Source organism: Oncorhynchus clarkii, chromosome 27, assembly GCF_045791955.1.
Source record: "Oncorhynchus clarkii lewisi isolate Uvic-CL-2024 chromosome 27, UVic_Ocla_1.0, whole genome shotgun sequence".
Classification (NCBI taxonomy): Eukaryota; Metazoa; Chordata; class Actinopteri; order Salmoniformes; family Salmonidae; genus Oncorhynchus; species Oncorhynchus clarkii.
This window is the reverse complement of record NC_092173.1, coordinates 4,609,081-4,634,383: the sequence shown is the minus strand read 5'-3', so window position 1 is coordinate 4,634,383 and position 25,303 is coordinate 4,609,081. Positions and strand designations below refer to the sequence as shown.

Below are 25,303 nucleotides of genomic sequence, written 5' to 3'. Positions count from 1 at the left end.
ATCCCGCTCCAGAGTACAGGCCTCGGTGTAACGCTCATTCCTTCGACGATAAACACGAATCCGACCATCACCCCCGTTGAGACAAAACCGCGACTCATCAGTGAAGAGCAGTTTTTGCCAGTCCTGTCAGGTCCAGCGACGGTGGGTTTATGCCCATAGGCGACGTTGTTGCCGGTGATGTCTGGTGAGGACCTGCCTTACAACAGGCCTACAAGCCCTCAGTCCAGCCTCTCTCAGCCTATTGCGGACAGTCTGAGCACTGATGGAGGGATTGTGCATTCCTGGTGTAACTCGGGCTGTTGTTGTTGCCATCCGGTACCACAGGTGTGATGTTTGGATGTACCGATCCTGTGCAGGTGTTATTACACGTGGTCTGCCACTGTAAGGATGATCAGCTGTCCATCCTGTCTCCATGTAGCGTTGTCTTAGACGTCTCACAGTACGGACATTGCAATTTATTGCCCTGGCCACATCAGCAGTCCTCATGCCTCCTTGCAGCATGCCTAAGGCACGTTCACGCAGGGACCCTGGGCATCTTTCTTTTGGTGTTTTTCAGAGTCAGTAGAAAGGCATCTTTAGTGTCCTAAGGTTTCATAACTCTGACCTTAAATGCCTACCGTCTGTAAGCTGTTAGTGTCTTAACGACCGTTCCACAGGTGCATGTTCATTAATTGTTTATGGTTCATTGAACAAGCATGGGAAACCGTGTTTAAACCGTTTACAATGAAGATCTGTGAAGTTATTTGGATTTTTACGAATTATCTTTGAAAGACAGGATCCTGAAAAGGGGAGGTTTCTTTTTTTGCTGAGTTTAGGGCTGTTTCCAAATGGTTACAGTGTGTGACCAAGAACACATTAGCAAGTACCATTTTTAGATGTTCGTGAACGCAGCCAAAGTACAAAGAAGTTAAATGACGTTCCATGGTGTGACGTCAGAAGGGCACCGGCAGTCGGCAGAATTTACTCTAGTTACACAGTACCCTAGAACACAGTAGGCAGCAGATGGAATATCCAAGCCTCAACAGAAGACGGCAGGCATGCTAGCTAGCCATGGCAAGGAGACCAATTACATGATTAAATATTGATTACAAATTGCTCTGGTTTATGCCAAAGGATTTAAGAAAGGAATATGTACCATTATAAATGAGACTCAAACAGGATTTATGAAGGGCCGTCACATATGCTCTAACATTCATTTAGTCTTGGACCTTCTAGATTATTCAGATGCAATTGACTCAGATGCGGTTGTCTTATTTTTGAACTTCTGTAAAGCCTTTGACACAATTGAACATTCATTTCTCTTCAGGTCACTTAAACATTTTGGCTTCGGTGAAAATTTTATTAAAGTCATTTGCACGTTTTACAAAGACATAAATAGTTCTGCGTTACTTAACCTTAATACATCCAAAAGATTCAGTATCAACAGAAGTGTTTGACAGGGATGACCAATTTCGCCATTTTTTATTCATTTTGGTTGTGGAACTTCTATCTCTAGATATTCTGAATATTGCAAATCTGTATGGCTTAACCATTTTTAACAAAAGAAATCAACATTTCCCAACTGGCTGATGATACTGTTAAGAGACCAAGACCAGGTTGCCCATGCCCTTAATGCTATCACTGCATTCTCTATTGCATCACGATTAAAACTGAATGTTTCTAAATGGGAAATCACATGTTTATATGACTCTGATGAGAAATAGAAAATATTCCTGTAAAGGACTGTATTAAATATTTAGGAATACATCTGTCAAAAAAAAACACTTAGACAACATATGAATTTCTCTCCTAAAATTAAGAAAACCTTTAATATATTTAAGAATTGGCTACAAAAGGGATCTTTTTGTACATGGGAGAATGCTTCCGTCCAAGGCAGAGGGACTGTCTCGCCTTGTGTACCCCTCATCTTTATTTGTAAATCCCTCTACTTGTTGATCTCTTTACAAGACCTTTCTTGACTTCATCTGGGAAAATGTCTCACAAACTGAAAAAGTCAGTCCTCTCTAATAAAAGAGCTGAAGGCAGTTTGGAAGTGTTGGGTTTTGTTGACATAAATAACATTTTCAAGATCAACTGGTTGAAAAGATGTTTGATCAATATTGATTCAATATGGTATTTAGTTCCAAATAATGTGTTTAATAAATTGGGAGGTCTTCAATTTGTACTGAAATGCAATTATATTCCTGAAAGATTACCCACTAAATTGGCTAGGTTTCACCAATAAGCTTTAATGGCCTTGAAAATATGTTTCCTGCACAATTTTTCCCAGCATAAAGCTCTTTTGTGAAATAATTCGGACATAACTGTAAGGAAGAGGAATGTTGACGTTGTTCTTGATGTTTTTGACAACAGGGTGTAATGAATACGATGGGAGAGAGAGTGCTGGTTTCAAGAGCAAGGCGCAGCAGGTGTTTATTAGCAAAGGACTCCAGGAAGAGGCAGGTAGCTGGGTCCAGGGACAGACATAAGATCATACACAGGGACTCCAAAACGGAAACAGTACATGCAGGGAAAAGGCTAATGAAGTCCTGGAGAGCAGGCAAGAGGTATACGACAGGAAATCTGACAGGCAGGGAATAAGCAAAAGGGCGTCGTTGGTGAGGACGGCCAAAAACGACGATACACAGGAGGACTAATACGGAAATGAACAGCGCTCCAAGTAGACCTTGTAATAAAACAAACAAAACCTCACATTGATGGGGTGTACAGAACTTGTCACGTTCATTGGAATGAATATCGGACCAAGGCGCAGCGATGTTGAGTTCAAATAAACAAATAAACAATAAACTAACAACGAACCGTGACGACAGAGATGCTACGTGCACTAACTCAAAACAATCCCCATAAACCCAGGTGGGAAAAACAGCTACTTAAATATGATCCCCAATTAGAGACAACGATTACCAGCTGCCTCTAATTGAGAATCATACGCAATCACCAACATAGAAAAACAAACCTAGAACCCCACATAGAAATAATAAACTAGACTAACCCCCAGTCTCGCCCTGACCTACTCTACCATAGAAAATAAGGACTCTATGATCAGGACGTGACAGAACCAACTTACACCTAGAGGAAAATATTTCTGGAACATGCTTATTCCTGACATTGTCTGGAAAAAAAGCTTGGTTAAGGCCTTGCAAATATTGTATACCAAACAAATTTAAGGAAGTACACTTTCAAATTGTATATAAGATATATCCATTGAATTCTATGTTGTCCATATTTGTGCCTATTGATATCTGCATTTTCTGTGAAAAAGGTGAGAATCTGACTCGTTCTTTGAATGTAAATTTGTGTCAGAATTTTGGGAAAACCTTGCAGAATACTTATTTATCATTTTGAACACTACCAATGTTTTTAACACGAAGGATACAGTATGTTACTTTTGCAATGATAACAAGACCATTGAAATAATAGTGATTTTTCTTATTCTTGTTGCCAAATACTTTATACACAAACAAAAAGTACAGAATTCTATACCAAAATTACACATGTTTTTGATTGAATTTAATCATCTTGTTAAGACATTATCCCTAGTTAATAACAACAATAATAACATCTTCCTGAATCATTATAATTCGATTTTTTTCAGAATGAATACAATTGCACTAGAATTGTTCATTAAAATGAAATATTTTATTGATATTTTTTAGTATGTATGTTTTAGTGTTTTCTTGTTAATACCTGTGTTTTAATTTGTTAGACATGTTTGATGTAGCAATGTAAATTGATTTTTGTATTATGAATAATACAAACATTTAAAAATAAATCACCCTAGTTACAAATGCCATTTTCATCCCTGTTTACAAGGAATTAGCTATATTCTCATGGATTGCATGTCGCGAACAATTGTCACTGACAAAGACAATACTCGCGGATCGTTATTGCTACACTGAGATGTCAAGAGAGGAGAATTCCCAGGTGAGAGACTTGGCTAGTTAGCTAGCACTCTGCATAACAGTCATACCTCACTGATAATATTCCGCGCAGTGAGGCATGCGCCGTTTTACAACCAAGCCGGAACGCTCTGATTGGTTCACTCACGCGCCTTTCTGCACCTCGGAGCTCTACCATTGGACAATACATCTCATATATCAAAGGGTTTCATTACAAATAATATCTGCCTCACCAACCTGTAGATTAGAAGCTAATGTCCCTTTCTAAATGGCAGATTGACAGTTCCTGCAGTACAAATTATGTGCGTTCATTCATTAAACTAACTCTAAATAACAGCATAATATGATGTTGCTGCCTGTCAGAGTTTCTACAGCTGCTGTATTACAGGCCTGCAATATCCAGTGTGTCAACTTCTGTCTTCTACTATAAAACCTAAAGGTTGCCAGCTTTGAACGGGATCAGATTTAAACAGAAAACTCTATCCTTTTCATATTGTTGCTTTCCACATACATACAGTACATGCCAATTTCATAACCATTTGGAAAATGCCTAAAACAAATTATCTTTTTAAAGTCCATCACTACCCCTCCCTGCTCATAATAACTGACACAATGAATCGGCACTCTTGACTTATCAGCTAGGACCAGGGAAATGGGGGTGTAGGAAGTTAAGATGCATAGTTGTTCCGTATCTCTCGGGCTAGGCTACATGACTTGCCACTGTTCCCCACATAGACACAGCAGGCTTTCACAGCTCTACAGACAACACAACGTGCTGCTCTGCTTGTAGTAGCTAAGGTTTACTGAGAACTATGGAGGGACCTTATAAGTACATCAGGGTAAGAGGAAAGCAATTCAAGCAGAGTTTATATAAATGTTATTGTATGGAGCAGTTATATGTGGTTTATAGTGAATGGAGTTGACACAATACGAAGGGAATAACTTCCATGAACTGCAACTACAAGTAGAAGTTTAAAAACTCCATTATTGGAAAAATGGCTGTTGTAAATGTATTGCTTTCATGTTCTCCCAACAGGATGGGAATGGGAAAGTTAGCCGGGTCATACGAATTGGAACCCGAAAGAGCCAGGTATGATAACTTTGTTGGTTGAGTGGAACCAAATTGCATTTTTTGTTGTTGTTGATTTCAGGTAATATCATTTCTCACTTTAACTATTTTCCCAGTGTCAGTGAAACTACTGTAGAGTTACACTTTGGAATGGCGAAACAGCTTTTGAATGAGGGGGCAGAGAGCATGGCAACTCCTTATCAGATAAGGTTCCCCTCTCTGTTCCCTCTGATACAGCAGTCAGGGACGTCTGCACCTCCTGCATCAGAGATAGAACGTTCACGGCTCCAGTAATTTCTAGCCTTTTACTACAGCTTCTTATGCTCATGTCCCACTGATTTGGTAACTCACGGCTGAACATTTGCTTCTTGAATAGCCTATGATATTCAATATTATCCAAGAAGTGAACTAGCTAGAAACCAACCATCCAAAATGCAGACACACAAATGATGTAATCCAAATTGAATTGATTTCTGTTCGTTTGTTGACCTCAGCTGGCTTGTATTCAGACGGACAGCGTTGCAGAAAAGCTGAAGGGACTGTACCCCGATGTCCACATAGAAATAGGTACTTTTCATTTGACTATAGAGATTCATCACCAATAAGATATGTACAATATATCACTTTGATGACGTCATTGTCTTTCTGTTTCAGTTGGCATGACAACAACAGGGGACAAAATCCTTGACACAGCGTTATCAAAGGTAAATCTATTAATATACTAAAGCGTGCCTCATGAGAACTAAATAGTTCATTTTACTTGACTCAGTAGTGTGCAAAAAAACACTGCCATTAAAATATACAGTGTTTTCTCCATCGTGTACATATAAACTTATGGTCTGAACTGAAAATGTTATGGGGTTAACAGTTAGTAACCTATTTGCTTTCTAAATGCAGATCGGAGAGAAGAGCCTTTTCACCAAAGAACTGGAGACTGCTCTGGAGAGGAACGAGTAAGTCTAATTTTGTCATTTGGAACTGGCATTTCAGTTGGATCCACTTGTCAGGCTTGGGTGTTGTCAAGAATGGCGTGTGTGAATAAGCCTTGTAATACACAGTCGCTAGGGAAAGTCCACACACTTCTTGCACAGTCTTCACATTTTGCTGCCTTAAAATCTCATCTCAAATGGGAATATATTTGATTTCTTTCCTATCGAGCTACACAACCTACTCCACATTTTCAAAGTTAAATCAAAATTAATAAGAAAATTGTTGATGTGTTGATAACGTATGTCTTCACACCCCAGGGTTAATACTTGGTCGAAGCACCTTTGGCAGCCATTACAGCGGTGAATCATTTTGAATAAGATTCTACCAACTTTGCATGACTCTTGTAGGGAAACATTTATTCATTGTTTTTGTCAAAATGACTCAAGCTCAGTAAATTTGAGTGGGAGTCATTGATGGAGCAATATTCCAACCGTGTCTCTGATTTTCAAGCAAATTCAAGTCAGGGCTGAGGCTGGACCACTCATGAACACTTGACACCTTTTGAAAAGCCAGTCTGGTGTGTCTGACCAAAAATTCTGTGATTTTCCCACTGAAAAATAAACTCTATCACAGGGTTAGCTTTTTAGAAGACTGAGGGGGGTTTTCCTCTAACGTTTTACCTGGGTTAGGGTTAGGTTTAACTCTTTGCTCTTTTCATATTTTGTTTTATCCTGACAAACTCCCCAGTCCCTGCCGGTGACAAGCATACCCACAACATGATACTGCCACCACAATGCTTGACTCTGTGTTGTGTTTGTATTGGATTTGACCTAAGCCTGTAGTTTTTAATTTAGGCCAAAAAGTCAATTTCTTTGCAGTGTTGTCTTGCAGTATTACTTCACATCCTTGTTGCAAACAGAATGGATGATTTGAAGTGGCTTTTCTAATATTGGCTTCATTTTTTTCACTTTGTCATACAGGTCAGTAATGTGGAGTGAATACAATATTGTTGATCATATGCGTTTGAGTATTGTGGTGGCAGCATCAGGTTATGGGTATGCTTGTCACCGGCAGGGACAGGGGAGTTTTTCAGGAGAAAAAAATATGAAAGGTGCCTCCCGAGTGGTGCAGTGGTCTAAGGCGCCACTACAGATCTGGGTTCGAACCCGGGCTGCTTCACAACCGGCCGTGATTGGGCGGTGCACAATTGGCCGAGCGTCGTCCGGGTTAGGGGAGAGTTTGGCCGGGGGCTTTACTTGGTTCATCGCGCTCTACTGACTCCTTGTGGCGGGCCGGGAGCCTACAGGCTGACCTCGGTCTTCAGGTGAATAGTGTTTTCTCCGACACATTGGTGCGGCTGGCTTCCGGGTTAAACGGGCGGGTGTTAAGAAGCACGGTTTGGCGGATCATGTTTCGGAGGACGCATGACTCAACCTTCGCCTCCCGAGCTCATTGGGGAGTTGAAACAATGGGACAAGATTAAAATTGGGGAGAAAAAAGGGGGTAAAATATATATATATATATATATATATATATATATATATATATATATATATAATATGAACAGGAGAAAAGCCCAGATAAAAAGTTACACGAAACCTTGCCTTAGTCTTCTGAATACCTAAACCTGGGATAGAGTTTTATTTTTCAGCGGGACAGTTACATCAATTGTCATGCCAAAGACACATCAAAATGGCTTTACAATAGTTGTTGAGTGATCCTGAATGGTCCAGTCTCAGTCCTGTCGTAAATCTGCTTGAAAATCTGAGACAAGATTGGAATATTGCTGTCCATCAATGACTCCCAACCAAATTTACTGAGCTTGAGCAATTTTAACTGTGGATACATGTTGCCCTAAGAGTTGTGTAAAGTTTGTAGAATCTGATTTAAATTCTTTCACAGCTGTAATTACTACCAAAGGTACTTCCACCAAGTATTAACTCTGGGGTGTAAAGACATACGCCATCAAGACATCTTAGTTTTTTTTTTTTTCATACATTTTGAAAATATTCTATATTTTTCTTTCACTTCGGAAATGTGGAGTAGGTTGTGCACATCTGTAGGAAAAAATATATAATTTAATACATTTTCATATATAATTTAAAGGCAGCAAAATGTGGAGACTGTGCAAGGGGTGTGTAGACATTCACTACGCACTGTACATTCAAACTGTAGGCCACATTACTATTAGCCCGAATCTGGAAAGCTACTACTGTTGAAGTACTTCGCTCTGAAGTGTTGCAAAATAAATGACTCTGTTGTACTATGTCTCCTATAGGGTAGACCTGGTGGTCCACTCTTTGAAGGACTTGCCCACGGCTCTGCCTCCTGGCTTTACCATAGGAGCTGTGCTAAAGTAAGTCGACACAATAGTGCCTCTGTAAGGATCCACAGAGAAATCAAACACACTGTCCTAATTCATCTGGGCTTCTTTTGTTTGTGTTCAGACCTTACACTGATTTGGTGTGAAACACTATCAGTTTAACTCACATATTGTAATATATTTAAAGATCTTTCTTTCAAAGTGTATACAGGTTCCTACACATAGATTTCATTGACAATGTAGATTTGAAATCATGATCTAGCTAGCCTAGCTACGTGTGTAGACATTTATTTTGAATACTCCGAGCGCACTAGAGTGTATCACTTTCTGAATATCTACTATTGAAGTAGGATTGTCTTCACCACAACTGTGGAATGAAGTAGCCTCCGATATTTTAATGGTAAATATTTGTTTTGAGGGGTGGCAGCGTAGCCCAGTGGTTAGAGCATTGGACTAATAACCGAAAGATTGCAAGATCAAATCCCCGAGCTGACAAGGTATAAATCTGTCGTTCTGCCCCCTGAAAAGGCAGTTAACCCACTGTTCCTAGGCCGTCATTGAAAATAAGAATTTGCTCTTAACTGACTTGCCTAGTTAAATAAAGATATTTGAAATACATATATTTGTTTTGCTTCCTGTTCTTTTAAGGCGGGAGAACCCCCATGATGCAGTGGTCTTGCATCCCAAAAACACGGGCAAATCCCTCGACACCCTGCCCGACAAGAGGTACGAAACACAGTTGCATTTTACTCAGGACACTGTTTGAAGATTCTTTTCCTATCTGTTTTAAAGGAGTGGCTTGACATTGATCTTGATTTATTTTTATTTTTATAGTGTGATCGGCACAAGTTCCCTGCGACGGGCTGCTCAGCTAAAGAAAAGATTCCCCCACCTTGAGTTTAAAGATATTGTATCCTTTCACTCATCGCCACTCACAGTATAGCGAAATGTCAAAACAGGATCTTCATTTCAAATCTGATGCACATATCAGTGATGACTATATCTATAGTTGTGAGTTTGTTTCCTTAGTGGGTTTTTTTTCCAGCGAGGAAACCTTAACACGAGGTTGAAGAAGCTGGATGAAAAGGACGACTTCTCTGCCATTATTCTGGCTGCAGCTGGACTCCGTCGCATGGGCTGGGAGAGCCGAGTCAGCCAGGTAGCTACTTCCAACATTCCACTTCACAACACCTTGTCCATACCAAGATTAATCTTAATTAATAAAGATTCAATTGTATGTGGTTTATAGTCAATATGTAAGCCCTACTGTATATGGTGCCTTCGGAAAGCATTCAGACCCCTTGACTTTTTCCACATTTTGTTATGTTACAGCCTTATTGATTAAATATTTTTTTTCTCACCAATCTACATACTACCCCATAATGACAAAATGCAAACTGGTTTTCAGAAATGTTTGCAAATGTATTAAAAATAAAAACAGAAAAACCTTATTTACATAAGTATTCAGACCCTTTGCTATGAGGCCAGAAATGGAGGCCAGGTGCATCCTGTTTTAATTGATCATCCTTGAGATGTTTCTACAACTTGGTTGGAGTCCACCTGTGGTAAATTCAATTGATTGAACATGATTTGGAAAAGCATACATCTGTCTATATAATGTTCCACAGTTGACAGTGCATGTCAAAGCAAAAACCAAGCCATGAGGTTGAAGGAATTGTCCGTAGAGCTCCGAGACAGGATTGTGTCGAGGTACAGATCTGGGGAAGGGTACCAAAACATTTCTGAAGCATTGAAGGTCCTCAAGAACACAGTGGCCTCCATCATTCTTAAATGGAAGAAGTTTGTAATTAACCAACATTTTTCCTAGAGCTGGCCACCCAGCCAAACTGAGTAACCGGGGTAGAAGGGCCTTGGTCAGGGAGGTGACCAAGAACCCGATGGTGACTCTGACAGAGTCAGAGAGAGTTCCTCTGTGGAGATAGGAGAACCTTCCAGATGGACAACCATCTCTGCAGCACTCCAATCAGGCCTTTATGGTAGAGTTACCAGATGTAAGCCACTCCTCAGTAAAAGACACCGGACAGCCTGCTTGGAGTTTGCTAAAAGGCACCTAAACACTCAGACCATGAGAAAAAAGATTATCTTGTCTGATGAAACCAAGATTGATCTCTTTGGCCAGAATGCCAAGCGTCATGTGTGGTGGAAACCTGGCACCATCCCTACTTCGAAGCATGGTGGTGGTGGCAGCATCATGCTATGGGGATGTTTTTCAGCGGCAGCGACTGGGAGACTAGTCAGGATCGTGGCAAAGATGAACGGAGCCAAGTACAGTGAGATCCTTGAAGAAAACCTAACCCAGAGTGCTCAGGACCTCAAACTAGGGCAAAGGTTCGCCTTCCAACCGGACAACAACCCTAAGCACACAGCCAAGACAATGCAGGAGTGGCTTCGGGGCAAGTCTCTGAATGTCCTTGAGTGGCCCCGCCAGAGCCCGGACTTGAACCTGATCAAACATGTCTGGAGAGACCTGAAAATAGCTGTGCAGCAACGCTCCCCATCCAACCTGACAGAGCTTGAGAGGATTTGCAGAGAAGAATGGGAGAAACTCCCCAAATACAGGTGTGCCAAGCTTGTAGCGTCATACCCAAGAAGACTCAAGACTATATTCGCTGCCAAAGCTGCTTTAACAAAGTACTGAGTAAAGGGTCTGAATACTTATGTAAATGTGATATGTCCGTTTTTTAGTTTTAATACATTTGCAGAAATAAAATAAAAAACCGTTTTTACTTCATCATTTTTGGTTATTGTGTGTACAGTGCCTTGCGAAAGTATTCGGCCCCCTTGAACTTTGCGACCTTTTGCCACATTTCAGGCTTCAAACATAAAGATATAAAACTGTATTTTTTTGTGAAGAATCAACAACAAGTGGGACACGATCATGAAGTGGAACGACATTTATTGGATATTTCAAACTTTTTTAACAAATCAAAAACTGAAAAATTGGGCGTGCAAAATTATTCAGCCCCCTTAAGTTAATACTTTGTAGCGCCACCTTTTGCTGCGATTACAGCTGTAAGTCGCTTGGGGTATGTCTCTATCAGTTTTGCACATCGAGAGACTGAAATTATTTCCCATTCCTCCTTGCAAAACAGCTCGAGCTCAGTGAGGTTGGATGGAGAGCATTTGTGAACAGCAGTTTTCAGTTCTTTCCACAGATTCTCGATTGGATTCAGGTCTGGACTTTGACTTGGCCATTCTAACACCTGGATATGTTTATTTTTGAACCATTCCATTGTAGATTTTGCTTTATGTTTTGGATCATTGTCTTGTTGGAAGACAAATCTCCGTCCCAGTCTCAGGTCTTTTGCAGACTCCATCAGGTTTTCTTCCAGAATGGTCCTGTATTTGGCTCCATCCATCTTCCCATCAATTTTAACCATCTCCCCTGTCCCTGCTGAAGAAAAGCAGGCCCAAACCATGATGCTGCCACTACCATGTTTGACAGTGGGGATGGTGTGTTCAGCTGTGTTGCTTTTACGCCAAACATAACGTTTTGCATTGTTGCCAAAAAGTTCAATTTTGGTTTCATCTGACCAGAGCACCTTCTTCCACATGTTTGGTGTGTCTCCCAGGTGGCTTGTGGCAAACTTTAAACAACACTTTTTATGGATATCTTTAAGAAATGGCTTTCTTCTTGCCACTCTTCCATAAAGGCCAGATTTGTGCAATATACGACTGATTGTTGTCCTATGGACAGAGTCTCCCACCTCAGCTGTAGATCTCTGCAGTTCATCCAGAGTGATCATGGGCCTCTTGGCTGCATCTCTGATTAGTCTTCTCCTTGTATGAGCTGAAAGTTTAGAGGGACGGCCAGGTCTTGGTAGATTTGCAGTGGTCTGATACTCCTTCCATTTCAATATTATCGCTTGCACAGTGCTCCTTGGGATGTTTAAAGCTTGGGAAATCTTTTTGCATCCAAATCCGGCTTTAAACTTCTTCACAACAGTATCTCGGACCTGCCTGGTGTGTTCCTTGTTCTTCATGATGCTCTCTGCGCTTTTAACGGACCTCTGAGACTATCACAGTGCAGGTGCATTTATACGGAGACTTGATTACACACAGGTGGATTGTATTTATCATCATTAGTCATTTAGGTCAACATTGGATCATTCAGAGATCCTCACTGAACTTCTGGAGAGAGTTTGCTGCACTGAAAGTAAAGGGGCTGAATAATTTTGCACGCCCAATTTTTCAGTTTTTGATTTGTTAAAAAAGTTTTAAATATCCAATAAATGTCGTTCCACTTCATGATTGTGTCCCACTTGTTGTTGATTCTTCACAAAAAAATACAGTTTTATATCTTTATGTTTGAAGCCTGAAATGTGGCAAAAGGTCGCAAAGTTCAAGGGGGCCGAGTACTTTCGCAAGGCACTGTAGATTTGATGAGGGGGGGAAAAATGATTGAAACCATTTTAGAATAAGGCTGTAACGTAACAAAATGTGGAAAAAGTCAAGGGGTCTGAAAACTTTACGAATTCATTGTATCTTTAATTTGTGTCTTTGCATTTGAAGATCCTGGGCCCTGAGGACTGTATGTACGCTGTTGGACAGGTGGGTAGATTTATTTTATGAAGGAGAAATGTACAACTTTAACTCTTATACCTGTGGTCCTTATTCCATTGTGTAATAACAAAAAAACGCTAAACTGTTATTAAAACTAAACATTTTACCTTGAAAGGGTATATCATAGTTGCTAACCCATTATCTCCAGGCCTTCGTCCGAGACCCCTTTTGGCACTGTATACAGTTGAAGTCGGAAGTTTACATACACTTAGGTTGGAGTCATTAAAACTCGTTTTTCTACCACTCCACAAATGTCTTTCTTAACTAACTATAGTTTTGGCAAGTCAGTTAGGACATCTACTTTGTGCATGACACAAGTCAATTTTCCAACAATTGTTTACAGACAGATTTCACTTATAATTCACTGTCTCACAATTCCAGGGGGTCAGAAGTTTACATACACTAAGTTGACTATGCCTTTAAACAGCTTGAAAATGATGTCATGGCTTTAGGAGCTTCTGATAAGCTAATTGACATAATTTGACTCAATTGGAGGTGTACCTGTGGATGTATTTCAAGGCCGACCTTCAAACTCAGTGCATCTTTGCTTGACATCATGGGATCTGTACAAACAATAGTACTCAAGTATAAACACCATGGGACCACGCAGCCGTCATACCGCTCAGGAAGGAGACGCGTTCTGTCTCATAGAGATGAACGTACTTTGGTACGAAAAGTGCAAATCAATCCCAGAACAACAGCAAAGGACCTTGTGAAGATGCTGGAGGAAACAGGTACAAAAGTATCTCTATCCACAGTAAAACGAGTCCAATATCGACATAACCTGAAAGCCCGCTCAGAAAAAAGCCACTGCTCCAAAACCGCCATAAAAAAGACAGACTACGGTTTGCAAATGTACATGGGGATAAAGATCATACTTTTTGGAGAAATGTTCTCTGGTCTGATGAAACAAAAATAGAACTGTTTGGCCATCGTTATGTTTGGAGGAAAAAGGGGGAGGCTTGCAAGTCGAAGAACACCATCCCAACCGTGAAGCATGGGGGTGGCAGCATCATGTTGTGGGGGTACTTTGCTGCAGGAGGGATTGGTGCATGTCACAAAATAGATGGCATCATGAGGAAAGAAAATTATGTAGATACATTGAAGCAACATCCCAAGAAATCAGTCAGGAATTTAAAGCTTGGTTGCAAATGGGTCTTCCAAATGGACAATGACCCCAAGCATACTTCCAAAGTTGTGACAAAATGGCTTAAGGACAACAAAGTCAAGGTTTTGGAGTGGCCATCACAAAGCTCTGACCTCAATCCTATAGAAAATGTGTGGGCAGAACTAAAAAAGCGTGTGCGAGCAAGGAGGCCTACAAACCTGACTCAGTTACACCAGCTCTATCAGGAGGAATGGGCCAATATTCACCCAACTTATTGTGGGAAGCTTGTGGAAGGCTACGCGAAATGTTTGACCCAAGTTAAACAATTTAAAGGCAATGCTACCTAATACTAATTGAGTGTATGTAAACTTCTGACCCACTGGGAATTTGATGAAAGAAATTCTGACATTTCACATTCTTAAAATAAAGTGGTGATCCTAACTGACCTCAGACAGGGAACTTTTACTGGGATTAAATGTCAGGAATTGTGAAAAACTGAATTTAAATGTATTTGGCTAAAGTGTATGTAAACTTCCGACTTCAACTGTAAGAATTTTCAGCGTGGTCTTAACTGACTGAGGGTTGATTGCTTGGCTGTGTTCCAGGGGGCTATTGCCATTGAGGTGCGGGCCAAAGACAAGGACATCTTGGAGATGGTGTCTGTTCTGCACGACCCCAACACGGTTCTGCGCTGTATAGCAGAGCGAGCCTTCCTCAGACGACTGGCAAGTCTCACTCTGTCTCCTTGATGTTTTATTATAGTGTTTGTCCAGTGTATCTGTGAATTGTTGGCTGCTAGTGGATTGTTGATGCTACTTAATGTACATACTCGTATAGGACCAGTTTCCCAGACTCAGACTTGCCTCGGCCTAATCCTGGACTAAAAAGCATGCTCAACGGAGAATCATCATTGAAAGGGCTTTTTAGTCTAGGACGAGGCTTAATATTTGCTTAGGAAACCGGCATTTGAGGTACAATTGCAAGTGAAAGTAGAAGTCTTTACATTAAAAAAAAAATAAAGTAATGGTAGGCTTTAAAATCATGTCACATAAACAGTACTTAAAAGGGCAATCCGGAGTTGAAACAATCACAACGCGTACACCCCACCTCTATTTTGGTAAAAAGCTGATTGAGGGGTCTGGAGAAATGTAACCACTCACAAATTCTTAGACAGAGCTATGACTAACCATCTAAGATTTAAAAAATTATAGTTTTAAACATGTTTGGAGGCAATACAGTGTTTTAAAAAATATATATATTTACAATGTTTCCAAACATTGGAGCAGAACAAGGTTACATTTTGTGTTCTGATTGGGTACGACAGTTGAACTAAGCTCATGAGGCATTTCTAAATTATTTTCCTCAAGAATAAATGGGTATAAATCATTACAGTGCATCAGTATACCAGTACATCACTGGGCCGAACACCCTGCCATTCAGGCGGTGTCAGAGGAAGGCCCTAAAACTTCATGCATCCAGCCACCCAAGTCATAAACTGTTCTCATTGCTACCACACTGCAAATGGTACCGATGCACCAAGTCTGGAACCAACAGGACCCTGAACAGCTTCTACCCCCAAGCCATAAGACTGCTCAATAAACTGAACAAAAATACTGAGGTGTATTTCTGTCTGTAATATAAAGCCCTTTTGTGGGGGAAAACTCTTTCTGATTGGCTGGGCCTGGCTCCCCAGTGGGCAAGTTATGTAAAATTCACACATTAGGGCCTAACGAGTTTATTTCAATTGACTGATTTCCTTATATAATAACTCAGTAAAATCTTTGCAATTGTTGCATGTTACGTTTATATTTATGTTCAGTATAGTTAGTCCAGGTTAACGATCTGACAATTCTTTTGTTTAATCACATACACCGATGCTACTGTTTATTATCTGTCCCGTTGAATAATCACTTTATTCCTAGTTATACCGTATGTACATATCTAGCTCAATTACCTCATACCCCTGCACATCGACTCGGTACTGGTAACCCGTTGTATATAGATAGCAAAGTTATCATTACTCATTGTGTATTTATTATTACTTTTATTATTACTTGTTGTAACTTTTCTATTATTTCTCTATTTTATTTGTCTCTGCGTTGCTGGGAAGGGGTCATAATCAAGCATTTCACTGTTAGTCTACACCTATTGTTTACGAAGCATGTTACAAATACAATTTCATTTTATTTCATTAATTTCTTCATTTAAAAAAATGTATGCAGCAACTGCAGATTACCCCCTATAACCAAATGTCAATATTTTCTTGTATGTCCCATTATATTTGACTGTCTACACTCCAGTGTAATCACTTTCGCTTGTTGTAGGAGGGGGGTTGCAGTGTACCAGTTGCTGTCCACACTGAAGTCAAGGGCTCTCAGGTGAGGGCTTATGACATTTGCTAACGTGTACGCGTGTGTCATCGCATATCCATGGTTGCGTTCTTGCGTGTGTGCCTTTTGCAACTGTTGTTTTCTATTTACCCCAGCTCTACCTGACGGGTGCAGTGTACAGCCTGGATGGCTCAGACAGTCTCAAGGAGACCATGCAGACCAGCATTGCTTCAGACAATAAGGTCCGACTACTGATTTCTCACTCCCAGTCAGAACACAAATGAACCTCTTCTCATTAAACGTGTCACCTCACCAAGGGGCTCCCTTCTCAGGGCATATTTATTTGGTTTATTTAAGCCGTCTTTCCTCTGTGGTAGGTGGAAGAGCGAGGGGATGAGTGGGTCCAGCGAGTTGGCGTCACAGCGAACAACATGCCAGGCCCGGCACAGGATGCTTCTGAGAAGCTAGGTCTAGACCTGGCCAATCTACTGCTGAGTAAAGGGGCTAAGGAGATCCTCACCGTGGCCAGGGAGCTCAACGATGCACGATAAACTCACTCTGTGCCCCCAGCTGGGTCTGGAGGTGTAACCTGCACTTACCGGTAGTCAATACTAATATTAAAGCTCACACATGGCTGACTGAGGACTCATGATATAGAATCGCACCACTAGACCTGGGTTCGAATAGTATGTGTTTTCATTTAGAGTTTGATTTAGCCTGCTTTCTGCGCCAGAACATGAATGTACAGGTGACTGCCAAAATAATGGGAACACTTGAGTAAATGACGGCTACAAAGTATATTAGTATTAAAAACAGGTGCTTCCACAGATGTTTGTGTCCTGAGTTAATTAAGTAATTAGGATCCCATCATGCTTAGGGGTCATGTATAAAAATACTGGGCAGGCCATAGGATCACAATGCCCTCATCCACAGGGCACGAATGGTTGCTGAATGGTTTGATGAGCATGAAAACAATGTAAGCCGTATGCCATGGCTATCTCAGTCACCAGATCTCAACCCAATTGAACACATGGGAGGTTCTGAAGCAGCGCCTGAGAGTGTTTTCCACCACCATCAACAAAACCCCAAATGATGGAATTTATCGTGGAAGAAGGTTGTCGCCTTCTGCTAATAGAGGTGCATTGAAGCTGTTCTGGCTCGTGGTGGCCCAACGCCCTCTCGAAACACTTTGTGTTTCCTTTATTTTGGCAGTTACCTGTACACACGTTGAGGGACTCCATTTCTAACTGTTGTTGGGATCATGCTACCTCTTTCATCAACAGAGCTCTGATAATCTTGTTTGGTGAATGACGTGTGTGACATATTAGTGATGTCTGTTTACCAGACCCAGAACATGCAAGCTACAGTGACAAACTCTAGCTTATGAGTACTATCAGACCAAGCCCAAGGCCACCTGTCTACAACACCAGCGCCACTAGTATTATTACGTGTATATATATATATTTTATTTTATTTCCCTTGATCGATGGAATACTATGTCAAGACAATTAGGAAAGCGCTGCCTATAAACAAACGCTAAACACTGGATGCCGTACAAAAACTAAATGTTGGATACCTGTGGCATTTTCCTTTCAGCGTGTTCACATAAGTTTCATGTGTTTTGATCCTGGGAGGATTTTTATTGCTTACTTGATTTGCTATACCAATTTGAAGAACGTAAAAGCAGCGTAAAAGGACACCCAACAAACGTCCTCTGCATTCTTCAAAACAGGGCCTGTATTCATGAAGCGTCTCAGAGTAGGAGAGCTGACCAGGTACTCCCCGGCCATGTGGTCTTATTCATGATGTTCAAATCTGATCCTAGATCAGGTGTGGTATGTTCACTGTGTGTACTTGATCCAGCCTACCACTCCACAACTTCAGAATTGATCAAGAATTCCATAACCATCCCACTAGATATTGCTCATATGGTAACTATGTGTGTGTGTGTGTTATGAAGAACATCGAGAAATTAATTGAACATACTATAGTTGTAGGCTACCTTTTACATATGTTGTGGCATTTGTTAACAAACCTTATGCTGTCAGATAGCATAGTTTTGTGCCTTACTTTAGTTTCTGTCTATATGGCTGCTGTGTGTACAGCTTTGCTTACAACATTATTACCTCGAACTACAAATAGGCCTTTTCCCTTGTACCCCTTGAGCCTGCACAGGTTTTCCTGGGTGTCGCCCCATTGTGAGCCCTCTAACTTATATTTTTGCAGAATTCAATTATGTTGCATCATGTTATATTAAGTGGCGTTATGTTGTCTGACTATCGATACTCGGAAGGCGTAGAGAGGGTGGTTGTGCCATATTTCTGTTTTTGCAGCTTTCTGCTTTCCGCTGTAGTGCTCAGACATTTTAAGGAGACGCTGGTCAAATGATACTTGCCATACCATCTAGTCATTCAATAATGCAGCATTCATCATGATATGACAGAATGTGGAAATGTATTGCAATCTGAAAGGGTGATGTTTTTGCTTTGCCACCTTCGTTAATTCTGTGTCATTAAAAGGAGGCAGCCTCAATTAAAGCCACGTGTTACTCTCTAGCTTGTACATTGAAAGTATTTCATTTGATTCGTAGTTTATTATTCAACCAATGTTTGGTAGAGCAGCAGAGTTTTCAAATAAGCGTTTTAATTTTCTTAATCCTCTTCGTTCTTCTCGGGTCTTAAAGGAGCAATCTGCAAGCGCTTCAACCATTTTGGGACTTCTGAGTTAATTAAATGTACCCATTGATTCTTGAAGAATATAACTTAGAAATGTCTCACAAGCTTAGTTCAACTGTGTTAACAAAGTAAATATAAACAAATATGCCTCAAAATATGGGTAAAACCATAATTGTAATATCATGGATGGTCAGTCTTTGCATCCATAGCGCTGTCTGTGAATTTGAGAGTGGTTTACAACCCTATCCCTCAGCTTTTTACCAAAACAGGCATGGGAAAACACATTTTTATTGTTTCAACTGCTGATTGTAGCTTTAAAGGGAAAGTTCACTATTTTACAAATTTCCTCACCCTGAAAGTGATCTGGCCTAGGAGAAGCTAATCCATGTTTAGGTTTTCTTTAAATAGCCACTACAAACTTAAGATAACTTTGGCCACCGAAGCTAAAAATCAACAGAAGTGGTGGGGGCTACCACAGCAGGTTCATCAGACAATGGAAACGCCTTGTTCACATTGGCAGTTTGAAGTGACTCAAATCATATTTTCTTGCATGTCCGATTCAAATCTGTTGACAGTTTGACAAGAACATGTGGTAGCTAACTAGCTTGTTAATTGTTTACAAACAAATTAGTGAATGTGCTAGAAAGCTAAACCGCTAACCAGCTAGCTAGTTGACTGCTGTGGCTAGCTAGTTCACTGCTGTGGATAGCCAAAAAAGTACTCGTTTTGAAACTTGGATAATCTTATCCTTTGAGGCTTTCAAAGTGTTCTTACACTATGCTTTTCAACATTCAAAGCAACTGGTAAACGTCCATGGCAGGCATTGTTATCACATTAGCTTGCAACATAACTTCTGAGTGATAGGAAGCACGAGCGCCACCACCAATCAGCCTACACCACTGAGCACACACCCTTAGTTGCTATAACAACTAGCATAGCCAAGTAAGCAATTGCCTGCTGTCTGAACACACACAAATCCGATATTGTCACTTGAAACTTGCTATTTGGACAGTCAGTATTCCAAAATGGATTTGAGAAACAAAACTGATTTGAGCATTAAGGGCCTGCAGTATGAACAAGGCTTAATTGTCTACTGACTTTAAGTTACTCCCTGCAGTTTCCACATGGCTCCTTGTCAGATCCCTTTTTCCGGTCGTATAGGCTGGCGGCAATGTCGGTCATATGACATGCAGTTCCTCACCATCAGCTTGATGGGACATCTAAATCAGCTATATCAGAGCCCCCCCCCCCCCCCCCCCCCTTTGCTGATATAACATCCTCCACTCTTCTGGGAAGGCTTTCCACTAGATGTTGAAACATTGCCCCGAGGACTTGCTTCCATTCAGCTACAAAGAGCATTAGTGAGGTCGGACACAACAGCCCCAGTTGGCACTATGCATTGGGGAAGGTAGCATTCTCCTGGCATCCTCCAAGCCCAGATTTGTCCGTCGGACTGCCAGATGGTGAAGCATGATTCATCACTCCAGAGAACGTGATTCCACTGCTCCAGAGTCCAATGGCAGCGAGCTTTACACCACTCCAGCCGACGCTTGGCATTGCACATGGTGATCTTAGGCGTGTGTGCGGCCATGTATACCCATTTCATGAAGCTCGCGACAAATAGTTATTGTACCGATGTTGCTTCCAGATGCAGTTTTGGAACTCTGTAGTGAGTGTTGCCAACGACGATAGACAATATCTGTGCGCAACAGGTACATTTTTCATGTTGTTGGACCCAGTATGAATCTAGCCCATGATCCATGGCGGTGCAATTATGCGCTGTGCTCCGACTGATCCACACAGGGCTACAAGTAGCCAACCATACTGAAGCATCGTGATGACATTCAAATGGGAATTCATGTTAAAATAGTGACTATATTGTAGCCTTACCAGGCAGCAGTACCAGCAGGAATGTGGATATGAGTGCCACCAAAGGTCATCAAAGCGCTCTCACATTTCCATGATCAGATTTTGCACCAGTGTTTGCAACTTTTGTGATTCCACCTCTGAGGCCCACATCTTTTTTTTCCAGCTTGATACATTAATCAATAGCCAAAAGTTGCAGCTAGCTAGCTAGCAAGCTAGTTATTTGCTTGCCAGCCATTGTTGACGTTGTCAGTTCTGGTCAGTGATATGATATCATCACAATTAGCGAAGTAACTAGCTAACAACAAATTTAGCAGTTATAGAAAGGGCAAGTGATGATAAACAAAAAGCTAGCTAGCTCGCTACCTTCCATGGTATTGCAGCTGCATGACTGCAAGACGTCCCCTGCAACACAAGAACACACTAACTCAACACCATCACCCCCATGGCAGACTGAAGACAGCGGTGCAGAACGCCTCAAGATAAAAATGTAATATTCAATATCTGTAAGTTTGACTAAATATTAGCACTTCACTCCACATACTCGTGGGCAATAACCTTCAATCTGGATAACAACACAAAACACATTATGAGGCTAGAGAAATGTATCGACCAATATCACCAATACAAACAACACCAAAACATGTCAGAGCGTAAGCATGGAGAACCAATCCCCAAAAGAAAAGGAGACTCCTTGACGGACACAGACGTCACCTTCAAATAATATTTTTGCCGAAGATCGTATCTCCGCCGAGCTGGGCAACCTTAGCTTTTGCTATCTACATTCATTAATTGTGTGTCTAATTAAATATATTTTATTTTATTCATAGTTCTTCATTCATCGTTTGTTTAACAGTCTTCAAAGAGGTATTTTCATTTTCTTCGTCCTCATCTTCTATCTTCATTCTTCTTGGTCTTTACCAAGAAAGAACAAGGAACCCATGCCTTGGCTCCGTATTTACTATGATGTCAGGGTAAATGTTCATCGTAAAATTAAATGGAATTCAAACAATTAGAGAATTATTTCATAACCATGTTTTTTTTTTAAAATTACATCAATTGTAGCACAAACTGTGGCACGTTTTCAAATCACAATACAGTATTGATCAGAAGCTACTGTCTGTTCCAACATGATCACACAAAATAACTTTTACACGGGTTGAAAATCACTGTCACAGAAACCAGCCAATATTTATCTGCCGATTAAGATGTGTTAAGCGAGTGAACCTCCCTGCTAATGATTTAGGTGTTAGTTAGTGACTTAGGGTTGAGTATGGGGTTAGTTAGTGACTTAGGGTTGAGTATGGGGTTAGTTAGTGACTTAGGGTTGAGTATGGGGTTAGTCAGTGACTTAGGGTTGAGTATGGGGTTAGTTAGTGACTTAGGGTTGAGTATGGGGTTAGTTAGTGACTTGGGGTTAGTTAGTGACTTAGGGTTGAGTATAGGGTTAGTTAGTGACTTAGGGGTGAGTATGGGGTTAGTTAGTGACTTAGGGTTGAGTATGGGGTTAGTTAGTGACTTAGGGTTGAGTATGGGGTTAGTAAGTGACTTAGGGTTGAGTATGGGGTTAGTTAGTGACTTAGGGTTGAGTATGGGGTTAGTAAGTGACTTAGGGTTGAGTATGGGGTTAGTTAGTGACTTAGGGGTGAGTATGGGGTTAGTTAGTGACTTAGGGTTGAGTATGGGGTTAGTTAGTGACTTAGGGTTGAGTATGGGGTTAGTAAGTGACTTAGGGTTGAGTATGGGGTTAGTTAGTGACTTAGGGTTGAGTATGGGGTTAGTAAGTGACTTAGGGTTGAGTATGGGGTTAGTTAGTGACTTAGGGTTGAGTATGGGGTTAGTTAGTGACTTAGGGTTGAGTATGGGGTTAGTTAGTGACTTAGGGTTGAGTATGGGGTTAGTTAGTGACTTAGGGTTGAGTATGGGGTTAGTAAGTGACTTAGGGTTGAGTATGGGGTTAGTTAGTGACTTAGGGTGTGGTATGGTAGTGACTAAGGTTCCGGCATGGGGTTAGTGTTTTAGTGTTATGCATGGTAGGGACTGAGGCTTGGCTTAGATTAGAAAACAAAAAAACGAACACATCAGAAACAACAACACGCCCGGATTCGTACTTCTGCCACTCGCGGATTGCAAGCTCGGGGTGTACATTGTAATTTTCTGGACAATGCAGTAATTTTGTTCTGGGATATAACAACCAATACTTGCAGAAATAATGTCCAAAAGGTCATGGTGTGAGTAGTTATACAGCATGTACAAAATGTTTATGACAGCTGATATATTTAATGAATGATTGAGGAATGACTGGAAAATAAGTCATCCATGCTTTTTTCCTTACTGTATTTTCCTTACTGTATTTTCCTTACTGTATATGTATAGCTTTACAGAGAGAGAAAGATGCAAACAGACAGATGGTCCAACCGATTGTATTAACCGACCGAAAAAACATTCCACCATTACTCACCCACATTAGATCTGAGTGTAGCCCCCCCAAGTCTGAACAAGGAGCTCCCAGAAAGATTTCTCAGTTTTGTTCCCAGCCACACCATTCACACTCACCAGGAAGGGACCGTAGTTTGGTGTCCTCTGTGTGAGTGAAACGGCAAAAACAACGCGTTTCATTTTTATTTGAGACGTTGTGAAATGCCAGAATACCACAACTATCTTTGACATTGAAGACACGTGCAAAACGCAGTATCACTCCATGCCATGCAATGCAACGAATGTCACCTTGCACTACAGAACATTACATTTTCTACATGACTTCTTGCTGCCAGGTATCCAGGATTCTAACGGTTGCCACTCACAGAGCGAGAGCCCGAGATGACCACTGTAAATCTCAGGATGATGAGGTCACTTGGTTCTGGGATATAACAGCCAATACCTGCAGAAATAATGTCCAAATAGGTCAATGTGTGAGTAGTTATCCAGTATGTGCAGCATTTGTGTGACAGAGGTGTTGTTATATTTTATGACCGTCATTGTAAATAACATGCATGCTTTTTCCATTATTTACATCAGGTGACTTGTCCCTAAGCAACCCCCCCCCCTCCCACCCCCCAAAAGAAGGGACCATAGTTGCAGTCCTCTGTGTAGGTGAAACTGCAAAAACAACTGTGTTCACCAATGACATCTGACATACAATGCAATCACTGACACATCAACTGCTAAGAATCTAACAATACAGCATCTAACAATGAGACAATCTAACCTAGTAATCTACTAACTTGAATCCTGCATTGGTCTCCTGTTAGTCTTCTCATGGCACCGCTAAGGATCCCTCTGAATGCGACATCAGTACTGTAGGTCCCATTGGGTGTGTTTAAGATGCTGTTGACTACGACCAGTTTAACGGAAGACTGTTGAAATTGTCATTTACAAAGTCAACTATACTGTAGTGTATAGGTTATAGAGATTACTTTACTAAGCAGTAGTAAGTAAGTATATTTGACATTACTTTCAGTCAGGATCCCAGGAACCAGCAACAGCAGAGCTGTGGAGAGAACAGGTGCAACGGTCCTCATACTCATCATGTATTCAGGTCCGGTTGGAAGTGTACAGTACTACATTTTTCTGTTGAACCACTCCTTATCTGTAGAATGCCAAGGACAGAAAATAATAAGATGTACTTCCTCTTCCCTTTGTCTGATGCTATCGTGCAATGTATGTGTAATGTATGTTTTGAACTGGCATGTGGCGTGAGTGCCAATCTGTTTACAAGTGCTATCATGCCAACTCCTTGTCACACATTACCATGCCAAATATTCAATTTTTAGATGCCAATAGACTAGGCGCTTTAGCTTCCCTTTCTCCACTGGGGGTCACCATTCAGCAATTACTTAGAATGAGGGCCACAACAATTAAGGTCAAGCATATTGAAAAAATATATATAAACTCAACATGCAACATTTTTAGTTCATGTAAGGAAATCAGTCAATTCAAATAAATTCATTAGGACCTAATCTATGGATTTCACATGAGTGGGAATACAGCTAGGTGCACCTGTGTAATGATCATGCTGTTTAATCAGCTTCTTGATATGCCACACCTGTGGATGGATTATCTTGGCAAAGGAAAAATCAGGAGTTGAGACAAACCGCCGGTAGGCTTGAACAAACAAGACGAACTGGCAACAGACAGACAGAAATCACAGGTACAAATACACAGGGGATAATGGGGAAGATGGGCGACACCTGGAGGGGTTGGAGACAAGCACAAGGACAGGTGAAACAGATCAGGGCGTGACAGAATTCTTGAATCTACACGCATCTTTTTTCAATAAAGATGAACCAATTTAATGAGGGCTTTTTAGAATTACACAGTGGCATTTAACTTGTTTACTTCATTACGCCCAGAAGAGCCTTTCATCCAAAGAACACCTTCCATTCTGACATTGGAAGCAGAGGAGCACTCCTACCACCAACCATGTATGACCTGGTGGTAGGAGTGCTAAATCTAAGACCGTATTAAACAAATTACCAATAAATAACCACTTTGCCTTTGCATGCCTTGTGCGTGTCTG

At 41.0% G+C, this 25,303-nt stretch overlaps 1 protein-coding gene across 1 annotated transcript; it reads left to right on the top strand.

Moving 5' to 3' along the window:
• Positions 1-4,610: 4,610 nt before the first annotated feature.
• On the top strand, positions 4,611-18,798 carry LOC139386102 (porphobilinogen deaminase-like). The gene is made up of 14 exons (XM_071131527.1): positions 4,611-4,738; positions 4,936-4,989; positions 5,463-5,535; positions 5,623-5,672; positions 5,866-5,921; positions 8,177-8,254; positions 8,870-8,947; positions 9,056-9,131; positions 9,267-9,380; positions 12,755-12,793; positions 14,519-14,638; positions 16,238-16,291; positions 16,399-16,485; positions 16,621-18,798. Exons 1-14 carry the CDS (start codon positions 4,712-4,714, stop codon positions 16,792-16,794), a joined length of 1,080 nt encoding a protein of 359 aa, XP_070987628.1. The 5' UTR covers positions 4,611-4,711; the 3' UTR covers positions 16,795-18,798.
• The last annotated feature ends 6,505 nt before the right edge of the window (positions 18,799-25,303 follow it).